This window comes from Asparagus officinalis, chromosome 6 (assembly GCF_001876935.1).
Source record: "Asparagus officinalis chromosome 6, Aspof.V1, whole genome shotgun sequence".
Taxonomy (NCBI): Eukaryota; Viridiplantae; Streptophyta; class Magnoliopsida; order Asparagales; family Asparagaceae; genus Asparagus; species Asparagus officinalis.
The window spans coordinates 2466140-2482069 of NC_033799.1; the positions used below are offsets into that span (position 1 = coordinate 2466140).

The 15930-nt window shown below is 32.9% G+C and overlaps 1 protein-coding gene across 1 annotated transcript; it reads left to right on the forward strand.

Moving 5' to 3' along the window:
* LOC109844720 (succinate-semialdehyde dehydrogenase, mitochondrial) lies at positions 4114 to 15208 on the forward strand. Its single transcript, XM_020413834.1, has 22 exons — positions 4114 to 4459; positions 4636 to 4749; positions 5509 to 5608; positions 6416 to 6464; positions 6760 to 6847; positions 6967 to 7093; positions 7153 to 7250; positions 7349 to 7390; positions 7495 to 7605; positions 8115 to 8180; positions 8271 to 8348; positions 8474 to 8551; positions 9500 to 9566; positions 12365 to 12450; positions 12660 to 12692; positions 12822 to 12854; positions 13063 to 13163; positions 13637 to 13722; positions 13910 to 14016; positions 14095 to 14172; positions 14519 to 14614; positions 14955 to 15208. The coding sequence occupies exons 1-21, from the start codon at positions 4388 to 4390 to the stop codon at positions 14558 to 14560; spliced, it is 1656 nt and encodes a 551-aa protein (XP_020269423.1). The 5' UTR covers positions 4114 to 4387; the 3' UTR covers positions 14561 to 14614; positions 14955 to 15208.

Genomic DNA, 15930 nt, shown 5'->3' on the forward strand with positions numbered 1-15930 from the left:
GGTAGACCGCTGAAATTTAATATTTTTCAAAATTAATCTATAGTTTTAATAATTGCAAAAGACACCCTCAAAATTTTAGAGTTACAAGAAATATACTAACATTTAAAAAATTACCACCAACACATGAAACATAGAAATATATATATATATATATATATATATTAAAATTTCTAATTTAGGGATTTACTATCCATTTTCAGCATCTAAGAATAGTCTAAGTTGATACTGGTAAACAAAAACAATAAGAATTGATTAAAAACATCCGGTTAATGGATAAAATTTTTAAAAATATTATAGATTAAAAATTATCGGCACTATATAAATTAAAGTAATTTCATATAATTTTAGTAATAAGTTGGGGTAGCCAAAATACATTCGTAACATTAATTGATAGATGTTTAAATCCATAGAAATGATAAAACACTATAATATTATACCTTAGCATTAATTGATTTTAATTTAGAAACTTTAATCTTTGACGTTAATAATATTTATAGGGTAAAAGAATACAAGGAATTACATATGGAGAAACTATTAGAATATTTAGAGATAACTTTAAAAGAATTGAGTTATTTCCATTGCAAATGGGAAAGTGATGGAAATAAATCTAAAATTCAGAAAACGTCAATGAATCACTTGAATTGGCATTAACATAAGACATATCTATTAATGAAGCACTGAATGAGTTACATTAAAAAATAATTTAATAACTTTATCCTAATCAAAGAAAAAATCTCCATGGAAGACATAAGAAAAATTAGTAAGTATTCATAAATTCCATACTGTGTTCTTCAAATTAAATATTAATATTATAATCTAAGAGAAATTGGTAATGAATAATGCAGGTATTTAGTTTAGATCTTTATGGAAAATGACAGGGATAGAGCAAAGGTAATATTATTGAAATAACAGAAATTCTTATTGGATGCACATCAGAAGAATTCATTTTAGAGGAAAATAAAGAGATAGCTTCTAATTTATTTAAGTAATAAATTAGGAACACAAAGAATTTTATATATATGAAATTAATATTTATCTCATTGAAATAGAAAAAAAATCAAAGTCTATATTTTGAGCAGTTTGTGTTGAACATCATAAGTACATTTGACTTTTTTGTAAAGTTAAATGAGATGATAAAAAATTAACGAGCCCAGGAAAGATAATAGCATAAAAAATACAAAATTAGTCTGATATCACAATTAATGTAGATGATGAAGACAATACTCTAGAATTGTCCGAGAAATGATAAATGATAAACCTGAAGAAGGATTGATCTTAACTCAATAAAAAATAAAATAGAAGAAATAAAAACAATATTTTATGAATATTTTATAGAATAGTTTAACTATTTTGAGTGAAATTAGGAATCTTTAGAAGGGAGTTTCATGAATTTTTTTTCAGTACTTTTATATTCTTATGTGGATGTTTTTATCATATAAAAGTATACTAGAGTTAGCATTAATCTTTAATTTATATTTTTTTATGAAGTCTATCAATGATTAGGAATAAACTTCATATTCTCTTTTGCATCGTTTTAACATACTTTAAATCAATCATTTTGCCATATTGGTTTTAAACATTCACCTTCCTTGTATAACACTATTTTAATATTTTTTACTTTGCAATGCTATACTTTCTCAAATAAAGCTTAGTTTCATATCTGTCAAAAATAATATGAATATTCAAATTATTTTTAAATTATATTTGTTTTTTGTCAATTCAAATATCAACATAAAAATTTAAATTGGGTGTATCCCATTTAAACAAACATAAAAAAATAATCGGGACTTAAGAGTTTAAAGAAAAAAATAAGCACAAACTACCAAAAATACTTAATCATGGTATTAAATCACGTGCATTGCACGTGTGTAAAAACTAGTATATATAAATATATATATAACTGTACGAGTAACTGGTGAACTAAATCTTTGTTTAAAATTCTTAACAGGATTAACTACATATAAGTACTGTGAGATATATGATGTAATTACACGAGTAATCCCAAAATCTATGTAACTACGTAGATAACACCGGCGTTTCTGATTGTAATTACGTGGTGATCCTAGGTTCTACTTTTTTTTCTTTGACTTATCACAGCACGTATACAATCAGTAGTCTTATGGTTAACTCATGTAATTACGCAGGATTTAGGATCACTCGTGTAATTATATCTGAATATAATTTCCTTCTTAATATGTTAAAAATCATATTATTGGGGGAACTGTGAATTATGGATAGAAAATAAAGACACTCTTAACTTTTAACGAGGCAATTGGATTTTAGGCGCGGCAACGAATTGGATCTATATTTTGTGTGCAATCGGGCCTGACCCACTTTCACCCGACTCCAATATACTAACGAGGGACCAAACTGTACAAGTACAAATGAGAAGAACTTTTCAAACTTCTAGATGAACATACATATGCTGCCGTTTAATCGAAGGCATGCATCCAAGAAAATAATGTAGCTTGTCCAAAAGATGTTAGCATATGATATCTAATTCCTCCACGTGAGAAGCGAGCCTGAAAAAAAGGGTAAAAAAAATTTCAATGATACTACATACACATNAAATATTATTATTGTTAGGAAAAAATATTTTTTAGAAAAGGAATTATTCTTCAAAAATAATATCTTAAACAAAAACGTTTCTAAAAAAATTGTTAGAAATTTTTTACTTTTCTTAATTTTTTTACGAATCTCTTTTTCAAGAAATCGTATTTTGAAGAAAATATTATTAAATTTAGAAAAATTATGTTTTTTAAAAAAGTATTATTCTTCCAAAAAATACTGTTTTAATATCAAATATTAAAAAATGTATTTATTTTCAAATTTATATTTTTAGAAATGTTATTTTAGAAAAATTATAAAAAGAAAAACATTATTAAAGTTAATATTGCAAATATTTAAAATTAACTAATAATTACTTTTAATATTTTGAAGTTAAAAACGAGCAGCATACCAAAAGTTATAAGCACTACCAAACAACTGCAACTACAAGTTGAAAGTTAAAAACAATTGAACCAAACAATTATAACCGCAGTTGCATGCACTAGTAGTTGCAATGTCTCAGTTACGTTCAAGTGATAGTTACATTACACTACAGTTGTAACCTGCCAAATACACTCACAATGTCCTTTCTTCAAGTCCAAAAATAGGCCCATTATTGATTATTCACGTTTGATAACCTATACGGACAAATAATTCTGGCCCAAGTTTAAGAGCCCAACCAGCATCCCTAGTAAATCTTTATCAATTGCAGGTTGCCTCTAACATTTCTATTGCAGGTTGCAACGTCTAAACCAGCAGGCGACAAAATTCTCATGTGAAATTTTCTTCTTTCCTTCCATTTATTACCCCTCTCTCTCTCTCTCTCTCTCTCCTCTCTCTCTCAAAAAACCCTTTCAAACAGTCGTACATCGTTAAACATTTCTCTTTCCCTTGCCCCCCTCCTACCATCGATCACACACAGCCGAAAAAAAATGAATCATGAAATTTCATGTTATTTCCACCTAACAAGTCTCAATTTATAATGAGTGCAGGCCCTTGATGCTTGAAAAAAAAAACTCAAATTCCAAGTACATAATAAATGATAAAACAGACATTCATCTCAAGTGGGTATATTCTTCTACAAACACTCTGAATCTTGTGTAGCCTTGTGAAATCATACATACGGCGGAACAAATTTTCTAAATAAACCCATTCATATTGTTTCTCTCTAAAAATAAACTCCCTTGAGTTTTATTTAAAAAAAATAGACCAATTTTATTTTAATCCGGTTCCTAAATAGTCGGGGTTGCCAAACCCAACTATTTAGGAGGTTGTAAACCCCCAATTATAACCCTAGACCCTGATATTCTATGCACTAAATAGTCCGGGTTGTCAATTCTGACTATTTAAAAACCGAATTAAGACAAAATAAGTCGATTTCTATAAAAAAACTCAAGGGGATCTATTTTTAGAAAAAAAAATATTATGAATAAGTTTATTTAGAAAATTTCTTCTACATAGGCGCAATCCTTTCTACAATTTCCTTTTCAATTTCATAATTATTATACAAAACATGTCAACATCTCTATTTTAAAAACAAAACCATGTCCTGATCAGCATGATCACTCTCCCTCCCCCAACCGAACAATAAAATAGTAAAAAAAAAAAATCAAAAAAATGAAAAAATCATACACAAAACTTGATCGAGTACGGTTCATGGCAGCAGCAAATTTGCCCCTCGCTGCCTCCTCACTTGCTCAATCGTCGTCAATCTCTTGGAAAAACCTGAACCCTTGAGAAAATATCCAAATCCTCTTGAGAAGTAAGCAGGGAGGAACCTTCAAGCTCCCGGACAAAAAAAAAAAAAAAGAAAAAAAAAAGAAAAAAAGAGAGGAGCTCGATGTCGATGCTCCGCGTGTCCTTCATATCTCGCCGCCACCTGCTCTCTTCCCCTTCCTGCTTCCGCCGAAGAGTACGCTCTTAAATCCCCGAAACCCTAGTTTCTCTTTCATCGTCTCAGTTTCTCTCTCGAACGCAGTTCGCAATTCCCTCTTTTTTTATTATTTTTTTTGCATCAAGGTTTGATTTTGATATTTGTCTCTCGTTTATTTGAGGGAATTCTGAACTGGGCTTTGATTGCATTGGCAGATGAGCACCGACCCGAAGGAGGCGGCGACCCGGCTGAGGGATTCTGGGCTGTTGAGGAGCCAAGGGTTTGTTGGTGGCAAATGGGTTGATGCGTGTGATGGAAAGACCTTTGAGGTATTCCAAGTTCTTAAAGTTCTCCTCTTGCCACCTTTTTTTTTAAACGTAATTCAGTTTTTGCATGTTGTGTTCTGTGACTGAAGATGACTTTATAAACTGAAGGTACTGCAGTAGGTCTTAACTATCTGCTATGAGTTTTTAATTTTTGTTAGTTTTCCTGTTATTAACATGCCTTCAGCCCATTGGAGTTGAAGGCTGCTATTTTCCCAAATACCTAAGAATAGGTCATTTGATTCCTTTGTTATAGCGGCCTGTGTAAACATTTTTCACTCTCTATTGTCTTTGAAATTTTGCAGATTTTAGGTTACTAGCATCTCATTTATTTATGAGTAATTGCTCAAAGGCATGGTCCTTGTCCTGTTTTATTACACCGTGCTCCCCTACTTATGGTTCACTATAGGACTGTTGTTCTTATTTGCTATAAGTAATAAGTCTACCATGGTTTTCGGAGAAAAGCACCCGTGCAGACTCACCATACATATGACTAAGATTTTTGATGCTATGTTACATATCCTTGAGTTGTGATATACTTGCTTATCTGTAATAATTCTTGATGAGTTTCTCTGTGCTTGTTACTTGTCCTGCAATACCCTCAGCATATGTCAGTGAGTCACATATAAGTTGGAGTAAACAAAAATGTTCATTAAGAATTACAAAGTACAGTCATGTCATCTTGCTTCACATGGTTGAGGTTTAAGGTAGAGTTTTTCTGAACCGTGGCAAGTAACTAGTACTATTTTATGATTCTCATGACAGGTGCGAAATCCTGCTACCGGTGATGTTATAACAAATGTTGCAAGAATGGGAAAGAAGGAAACTTCAGATGCAATATCGTCGGCTTATAGTACTTTCAACTGTACGAACCTCGCAAACCACATTCTAGTTGTTTTTCTCTTTCTTGCAATAGTTTCTAATGAGTACACACCTATCTCCTTCTAAGTTAAATGCACTACCCATGATTCATCCTGCCCATAAAATGTATACAAAGATGATATATTTGTGGTTTGGTTAAATCAAAGGCAACCTTAGGCAATCCAGTATATCGACTTCTTGGTACAACCTTTAATATAAAAGGTCTTGACCTCAATCAGCCATGCAGCGCCCAAGTGAAAATGTAGCACTCATGTCAAACTGAGATAGTGCTGGTCTTTCCTAACCCAAATATGCATATGATGAGCATCGTTATCATGATTGCCAAAAACTAGTCTGGAGATTCATGGGCTTAGCCCAGCTTGGCAACTTCTCACCTTTATACTGTATATATGACTCCTGAATTCTTATATAAATTCATATTCAATTTCTAAGTATTTGCTATATGATAACTTTCTGCTTTAATTCAAAGAATAATGGTTCTCAGTTTATTTTTTCATGAATAAAGTTCATATTATTTACTTTTGAACAGATGATGCTGTCAGTGACTTTTAGCAATGGAAAATAAAAATAGTGTTTTATGGTGTATCATTCAAAGAAAATATGTTTGAATAGAATGTCCTAAAATGTTTTGTATCTATGTTTAGGATGTGTAACTTTAATTATGATGAAAATGGACTACTACTTCCAGGACGATTGGACTATGATATTACTGAATGTATAAACGCAGAGGTTTTATGGTTTTTTTCAATAGGGAAATATTAAAACTTGTGGTTCTGTCCCTCTTTTGCAGCATGGAGCAGGCTTACTGCAAACGAAAGGAGCAAGTGTCTTAGAAAATGGTATACATGCAATATGTTAATATTCCTTATCATTATTTAGTGTATTATTTTTCTGTAGTAGTGCTGAATACAATGATTAAGAACTAAGGCTGCTTGAACCTCTCTTTTCTGACATTAGCTAGTTTTAAATATGTATTTCATGTCCAAACAAAAGCTGGTGTAATATATACATGTAATGAAATGGAAATCAGTTGTTAAAAAAAAAAGGTCAGAATGTGTTCTACCTGTGTAACATTCTCAATTTGCTGTTTTATCAAGACAAATGATTTCATTCTTCCCCTTTCTATATCTGAAGGTATGACCTAATGATTGCTCACAAGGAGGAACTTGCGCTACTTATCACATTGGAGCAAGGGAAACCTCTAAAGGAGGCGCTTGGTGAGGTATCAGATTGAATTATGCACTTAATAATAAATTAAAAAAACTGATTGCGGTCCCTTTATGTGTCTCTATCAATAATGGTTTACTTCCGAAGTAGTCATCGTTAAAAGTCTGCTCACAGGTTACCTATGGTGCCAGCTTTATTGAATTTTTCTCTGAGGAGGCAAAACGTGTATACGGTGACATCATTCCTCCTACACTCTCTGATCGCCGACTGTTGGTGTTAAAACAGGCAACCCATTTTTCCTGCATCACTTTATAGTCATATTATCTGTTGCTTTAGTATTTTCTTCATTGTGTTTCACAGTTGTAATTAACATTGCATCCATCATGTATTTGTCAATGATGGATGTAGATTTTTCTTGTGTATATGAATTTCTTTCCTTCCAAGAGTATTTCTCTTGTGTTTGTAAATGTTGCTTTGACTGTATTTTCTATTAAACTTCTTGCATCATAGCAAATAAGAACTTATATTTTACTAAATTACTGTTAAGTTATAACAGCTAATCACGTGGAACTTTCCTTTGGCCATGATTACACGAAAGGTTAAAATTTAAAACAGTTAATGGAGCTGCTTAAATATTCACATAATTAAGACTATGTCCTTACTGATGATTATGTTCGTTAACTAAGGTATTGTCTCCAACAGGTGGGTCCTGCCTTGGCTTGTGGGTGCACGGTGGTGGTTAAGCCATCTGAATATACACCCCTCAGTGCATTAGCTGCAGCGGAGCTATCTATTCAAGCTGGAATACCTCCTGTAATTTCTCAACTTCTGCACTCTTATTGGTTTGCAGAATATGATAGGCTTTAAAATCATCTTTACATGAAATGGTGCAAAAAAAATCTGAAGTTGATCCTGTATTCACGAGTCATAATTTTAAACAGAGTGATAAAACAAGAGCATAAAATATGTGGAGAACAATATCTCAGCTAATCCAATTGGATTGCGTCCATCACCTACTCTTGATTAGTTTTTGTCCCCCACGGGTTTGATATCCTTTGAATCTTATGCAGCAGTTCTTATTTTATGATAAGCAGCCAAATTAACTAATTTGATATATTGTCTTATGATAGTTCTTTGAAGTGTGCTTCTCTTTTGTGATAAAACAACAGCTTAAACCAGTAGTTTCACTTCCACTTGTGTTTGTTACCATACAAGCTTTTGGTCCTACATAAGGAGTCTGCAGATGCTAGTTTTTCAATATAATGGATTAAACACCTTTCTTCCTATTATAATTAATTTTTTTTTCACTTCTCATCCTTCAGGGTGCATTGAATGTGGTCATGGGAAATGCTTCAGATATTGGTGATACTTTACTTGAGAGCACACAGGTTTATGCTTTTAACTTTCTACTCTGCACAATGTTACTATCGTATTGCATAATCACAAAAATATAATGCAGCCTGTTATCATATTATTAGGTAAGGAAGCTCACGTTTACTGGATCAACTGCTGTTGGGAAGAAGTTAATAGCAGGTTCATCAAGTACAGTTAAAAAGGTTGGTTTACTAAGTTGTTTAGCTTTTCTACAAAGGACTATCATACCTTGCTATCATCCTTCTAAGAATCTCCATGCTATTATTGGTGTTTTAAAATCAATGTTTTGAAAATTATACTTTTGTAGGTTTCCATGGAACTCGGTGGTAATGCACCCTGCATTGTCTTTGATGATGCAGATTTGGATTTAGCAGTAAAAGGAAGTGTAAGTGCGGATATCGTCTTCTCAGTCATTGTTATCTCATGCTGATATTGATTTTCTTGTCTAGTGCAGATAACTCATAACAGTTGTTTTTTCTTGTACATTAACTGGGCATATTATAAGTTTGAGTAGTTTAATTTTTCTGCACAAGATTACGATGGAAAAGTCCAATATTCCATCATATAAGAATGAAAAAGGCCAGTTAAGGCAACTATTATTTAATCATTCCATTATTCATTATGATCTTTGTGCTAAAAATAGATGTCTCAAAAATTGTATGATGTAAAAAAAAAATTTAGCCATGGATTTAGTGTTCGCATTTGTTTAGTGGATGAGAAAGTGTTAAATTTTGTAATGAATGTGATGCATGGATAAAAGTTCTTAAAAAGAGCTCGTGATTTTTCATGTATACATGTTTTATGACATGTAGATTACTTAATGCTACGGGCCATACATTTGTTGCAAGAACACTGACCTCCTATATCCTGATGCATATGGGGGAAGGAGTTCGGGTTTAAAAAGGACTTACTTTCATTACTGTGCATATTCCTTCTAGATTGCGACTTCTGTATATTTAGAATCTTTTGTGTGATGACTGTCGAGCCTCTCTTTAATCTGCTAGTCATCACCTTAACAGTTCACCTAATGTTTATATGTATGTATGCATGCATGCATGCATGAATTTATTTATTTCTTTTACATTGCTAGTTCATTGGATGGATGGATGGATGCATGAATTTATGTTGCTAGTTCATTGGATGGATGGATGGATGCATGAATTTATGTTGCTAGTTCATTGGATGGATGGATGGTAATGCTAGTTCATTGGGTCTTACAATTTTATCTTTAATATCTAATTTATAGCGTGATAAGGCTAGTTCATTGGGTCTTACAATTTTACTTTTCTAATTTATATTGCTAAACAATGGGAATCTTCTAATGTTTTTACAGCTTGCTGCAAAATTCCGTAATAGTGGGCAGACATGTGTTTGTGCGAACAGAATCTTGGTGCAAGAAGGTAAGCATTTTAGTTTGTCTTTTATTGTTGTGGGTTTTAGAATCTAAGGTTACATTCACAACTAGAAACAGAATTATCGTTTTCCTCTCGATATTTTGTTCTGCAGATATTAAGGATGAAATAAGATATTCTCTGTATTTTAGAATAGTGAGTTACTGAGAACCTTTATCTGCATTAACTAAACAGGGCAATTTTTTTACGACTATATACTCAAGAGACGTGTATAATGCACATTACCAGTTTGTTTGTGGCTGTCAACTCATAGTCGTTTCTTTAATCACATCTATCCCATGTTGAAGTGAAAAAGATGAATTCAATCACATTTAGCTGGATTATTGGGAGAAAAAGGGATGAACACTTAATTACCTTTAAAAGTGATTTTAATAATAGTCAAATAGACTTTATTCTTACTAGAAGGCGGATAGGTTAAAATGTAAAGATTGTAAAGTTATACTAGGAGAGAGTTGAAGTACACAATATAGATTGATGGTCCTAAACATATTTATTAAGAAGTGGAGTAAAAAAACTAACGTGAACAAGAGACTAAGAACTAAATGGTGGAATTTAAAAGGAGAGAATTTAATGCATTTTAACAATAAGATAATGAAAGAAGATATATGAAATTTAGATAATGAGACTAATATTATGTGGAATAGCATTATCTTCTTGTATTAGGAAAGTGGCTAAAGATAACTAGGAGAATCTAAATGTTGTAGATTAGACGGTATGAAGAGTTGGTGGTGGAATGAGAGTGTGTAAAAGGTTATTAGAGAGAAGAAAACTTTATTTAAAGAGTTAAAAAATTGTAGGAGTAGGGAAAACTTGAAAAAATATAAACTAATAAGAAAAGAAACAAAAAGATTGCTAAGATTAGAGAAAGAAAGAGTAGAGATTTGGGTAATATTAGGTGTATTAAAAGTGAGGATCAAAGAGTTTTAGTGACTAACAAGGAAATAAAAGAGAGGTGGAGTTACTTTCATCTATTGTTTAATGATAACCATACAAGTGAGCAAAATAGAGATTTTGATCATATAGTGAATGATAGAAACTATAGATATTGTTAAAAAATTAGGATTAGCGAGGTTAAAGATGCTCTAAAGAAGATAAAAAGTGAAAGAGTCATAGGACCGGATGGTATCCCTATTAAAAATTTAAAGTTTGGAAATATCTTTGAGATATAGGCTTAGGGCTTAGGATGATCAACTAAACTATTTAATAAGATTTTCGAGACGAAAAGAATACTGGATGAGTGGAGAATTAGTACTTTGATATTAATGTACAAGAATAAAAGAGATATACAAAGTTGTTCAAATTATTGAGGTATAAAACTCACGAGTCATACTATGAAACTTTAGGAGAGAGTAATTAAGCGAAGACTAAGAAAAGAGACAAGTATATCTGAAAATCAATTTGATTTTATGCCTGAGAGGTCAACTATGGAACCTATACATATTTTGAGACGGTTGATGAAGAGATATAGAGAAAAAAAGAAAGGATCTATATATGTTTTTTATCGATTTAGAAAAAGCTTATGATAGAGTGCCTAGAGAGGTAATGTGGTGGGTGTTAGAAAGGAAATATGTATCTAGTATATATATTGATGTAATTAAAGATATGTATGATAGAGTAACAGCTAGAGTAAGAACTAGTGAAGGAGAGACTACACCGTTTCCTATTACCATAGGTTTACACCAAAGGTCAGCTTAAGTCCTTATCTTTTTACATTAGTTATGGACCAATTTACTAAATACATTCAGGATGAAATCACATGATGTTCGTTATTTGTCGATGATATAATGTTAGTTGATGAAACTAGAATAGACATTATTTCTAAAGTAGAAAGATAGAGACAAGCTCTTGAACCTAAAGGTTTTAGAATTACTTGAACAAAAACAAAATATATGAAGTGTATTTTTAGTAAAACTAAGAAAGAAAGAGAGCATATGGTACATATTGATGGCCAAAAAATACCTAAAACTATTCATTTTTGCTATTTAGGATCAATCCATTAGGTATGATGATGAGATAGAGGATGATGTTGTGCATCGAATCAAATCGGAATGGTTGAAATGGAGGAGTGCTTTGGGAGTCTTATATGATGGTAGAATACCAATGAAACTAAAGGAAAAATCTATAGGACGGTTATAAGACCAACTATGCTTTATGGGTCAGAGTGTTAGGGCAATTAAGAAACATGTTAAAAAAAAGAGCGTAGCAGAAATGAGAATGTTACGATGGTCTTATGAGTATACACTAAAAGATAGAATAAGAAATGAGTGTATCCGTAGTAAATTAGATGTTGCACTTATCGAGGATAAAATAAGAGAGAATAAATTAAGATGGTTTGGTCATCTACGACGGAGATTGCTTAGTGCACAAATTAGGAAAAACGATAATATTATAGTTAATGGGGCTAGGAGATTTAGAGGTAGATCTAGAATGACTTGGTTAGAAGCAATTAAGAAAGATATGATTAGGAATTTAGGATTAACTTAACGGAGGAGATGACCAAGAATGAAATGGAAGAAAAGGATTTATGTAGCTGACCCAAACATTTGGGATAAAGGTTTGGTTGTTGTTGTTTATTCTTTGTGTATACATCTCATATACTAATTAAAATCATCTGATTTTAAATTCAAGCAGAAAGTTTTTTTTTTGGGGCTAGGATAGAACCTTAAATGAGTAATTTACTCATTAGTTTAGTTCTTAGTTTTACATCCTTGGGATTGTTAGTTGTCTAAAAGTTTCTCTCTGATTTCATGTATTGTATAAAGAAAACTCATTCATTTACGGTGCAGGCATCTATGAAAAATTTGCAAATGCTTTTGCAACGGCTGTTCAAGATTTGCAAGTTGGAAATGGCCTAGCTGAGGGTATATCTCAGGTAAATTGTCACACAAGTTAATGCTCTCCTGCATTGTAGTTTTTGTAAATTCAGAATAACTCATTGATTATCTGGTGCAATGGACTGAAATTTATGAGGTCTACGATATTGAATGTATCAGAAAGGATGATGGTTTCATTGCAAAGAGCATCTTTGATGCTGTGTACTATTTTAGATAACTTGACCACTGAGTTGTGGAATTTGTACAGGGTCCCTTAATTAATGAAGCTGCTGTGGAAAAGGTATTTTTCATGATATTGCCCAAGAACAAGATCTTGCCTATTCATTTTTCAATACTTCCTCAATTTTGTATCAGTTTTATTCCCCTAGTCACATGGTTTGATTTGTTTCCGGGATTTTCCAAATTATAGGTTGAGAAATTGGTCAAGGACGCAACTTCTAAGGTACCTTTTATCACATGTGAACAGTTTTTAAAATTAATAGAAAATATGATGAGCATTCTTTTTATGTTGATATATCCGTAGATGCCGATCATGTAATTAAATCAAACAAAATATCTTGGAATTCCAATTTGACATGTCTGTGCTTCTTAGCCAATACCATAATATAAAACTTGATCATGATGCGTATAAATACATTTTTTTCCAACAGGGAGCGAATGTTATTCTCGGGGGAAGGAGGCACAGCCTCGGCATGTCATTTTATGAGCCTACTATACTCAGCAATGTTAGCAATAATATGCTTATTTCAAGGTCAGATTCTAAATTATACCTTTAAGTGCGTCATTTTATTTTAAGCTCATGCAGCAAACGTGAGACCTTCCAGAATTCTCTTAGACTAGCTACAAGAAGGGGATTTAGATAGGATTAGTTACATCCCGATATCCCGTGGTATCGTGTAGTTACATTGGTGACTCTGGATCTGTATATCTACACAAATAACGCTGAGATCACTAACAGAAGTTACACGGGTAACCCTAACTAACCCTAAGATTATTTTCACCAAGGTTATCTGTGAAATCTCAATAATCTCAGAGGGTTATCCGTGCAGATATACACAGATCCCAGGGTCACCTGTGTGGTGACATCGCCACTACGGATATAGGTTTAATATCGAGAACTGCTGAGAACTTTGGAAGGATATGAGTCCAAAGATTTAGCCAGAAAGATTAGAATGATACTTTTTACTTCATATATAAAACAATATTCCATTATTTGTGATATAGAGAGGAAGTGTTTGGTCCAGTTGCACCTCTTTTGCCTTTTAAAACTGAAGAAGAAGCTATCAAGATCGCCAATGACACCAATGCAGGTGCTGTTTCTCTTCACTAGAAGCTTATGCTCAAGAAATTGTTTTTTATCATCAACCTTTAAACTTTATACTCATAGTGGAAAGAGAAGTTTTGAATATGTTGCAGTTTATATCTTCATTTTAGTTCTTGCTTTGGTGAAACTAATAGATCAAGTGGTTATTAGTTTCATTTATATACAATTTGCAGGTCTAGCCGCTTACATATTTACAAAAAGCATACCTCGATCTTGGCGTGTATCTGAAGCTCTTGAATATGGACTAGTTGGTGTTAATGAAGGCCTAATTTCTACTGAGGTGAACATCACTTAGCATAAAAATTGGAGTTGCTTCATCATTTCTAAAATTTAAGAATGTTGTATTCCGTTTTAATAGGTGGCACCATTTGGAGGGGTCAAACAGTCTGGCCTTGGACGAGAAGGTTCCAAATATGGAATGGATGAATTTTTGGAAGTAAGTCCGCTAAATAATTTTTTTAGGTTAATGGCACATAGACCCTGAACTATCGCTGTTTTGCACTTGCTACCCCTGTAGTTCACTGATGCGGACTGACCACCTGAGTTAAATTTTTTGATTCAATAATTTCAGCCTGGGGCAATATCTGTCAAAATTTTCCCAGGGGTAAAAGATCAAAAAAAGGAAAAAAAAAATCCTGGGGTCTATCTGCAAATATTGGAACTGCATGGTAGAAATTGCCAAAATAAAAAAAGAAATAATACTTCAGGGGTCTGTCTACAATTAACCCTTTTTCCGTTGATTCTTACTTTTTGAACTGAATCTTATTCTCCTTTTGTGACAGGTCAAATATGTGTGCATGGGAAACTTGAATGCGAAAGAGTAAGCTTATTTGAAGCTTACAAATGCTCTGTAAAGAAGCTGTAGCCTATAGCCAAGGGTAAGTGTATCATAATCTCTCTGAGTGCATTCTAAATCTTCAAATAGTTTTCTTTCTATTTTAAAGAATAAAAATGGTTTTTTTTAGTTTACCAAAACTTTAAAGTCTAACTCGGGTGACTGTTATAAAAACTATGTTTTCAAACCTCCCATGTATATAGAATTGATGCTTAGGAAATTTACAATATCGATATTTTAAGAAACACCGCAAGTCTCTTATCCTATCCACTCCTTCCTTAAAAGATATTATGTTACTCATTTATAAAGACATTTATCTCTTGGTAAATGTTGGATTTGCATGGTGCTTATTATCTCTTTTTTTTTTTCCTTTGTCAAAACAGGTTAAATATCTACATCAGGGGTCTTTTGGGAGAGTGTACACTTTTGAGCTGTGGCATAATCGAGTAAAAATAAAGGAGTAATTCCTGAGAATAAGTTCTCCTTTGTGTGGTAATTGTGTTGAAGACCAGAACATGTTACCTTCCTGATTGTAAATTATAAGGAGTGCTTTCTCATAATAAATTATGAAAATTTATATTAGCACGGCATCTGCAGTTACTGTATCAGTTTTCGAGAATAATATTTATTTTCTATGCATCATGCTCAGTGTAGTCTTTCCTTAAGGGCGTGTTTGGTTCGCTGTTTTGAACCGAAGAAACACTTTTCTCCTCCTGACACCCGCTCCACATCGACAAAACCCTTTCTAGGGTTTTCGTTTCTCGTCTTTGGTTCGCTTCTCCCCCTCGTCCCTCCAGCCGCGGTGTATTAGGTGTATATGTTGTTCTGTATCTCCTCTTCTCTTTACAGTTCTTCACACTCTTTGTACACTCCAAATATGCAGCAACAAAAGGGTCTTCTTTCCTTGTACTCCTATTCCCATGAATAATCTTTGCCAATGAATTGAAATGACAAAACAGTGAAGGAAAATAGGTGCTATCAGTTGAAAGGTTTGGACTTGGAGGAGGGACTGGCAACCTAGGAGCTGCATTCTCTTTTCTTGATTCTTTTCTTGGGAATTCATCTAATAGTTTGCTGGATTTCGTGGCTTGCTGGATTTTATCAGCGCCTTTATTGGGAAAAATTTGGGGGTTTTGCCGACTTTGATCTTCCTGGAAACTGATTTCAGACCTAAGGTATGATTCTCAACTCAAAAAGAATTTTTAAAAATTTTGTCCAGGTTTGTTGTGTCTGGTTGTTGTTGTGTCCAGAGTTGTGTTGTTGTGTCGTTGGTTGTTGTTGTGTCCAGGGTTGTTGCTGGTTGTTCCTTCAGTTGCTGTTGATTGTGTCCAGTTTTGTTGCTGGTTGTTCCTTCAGTTG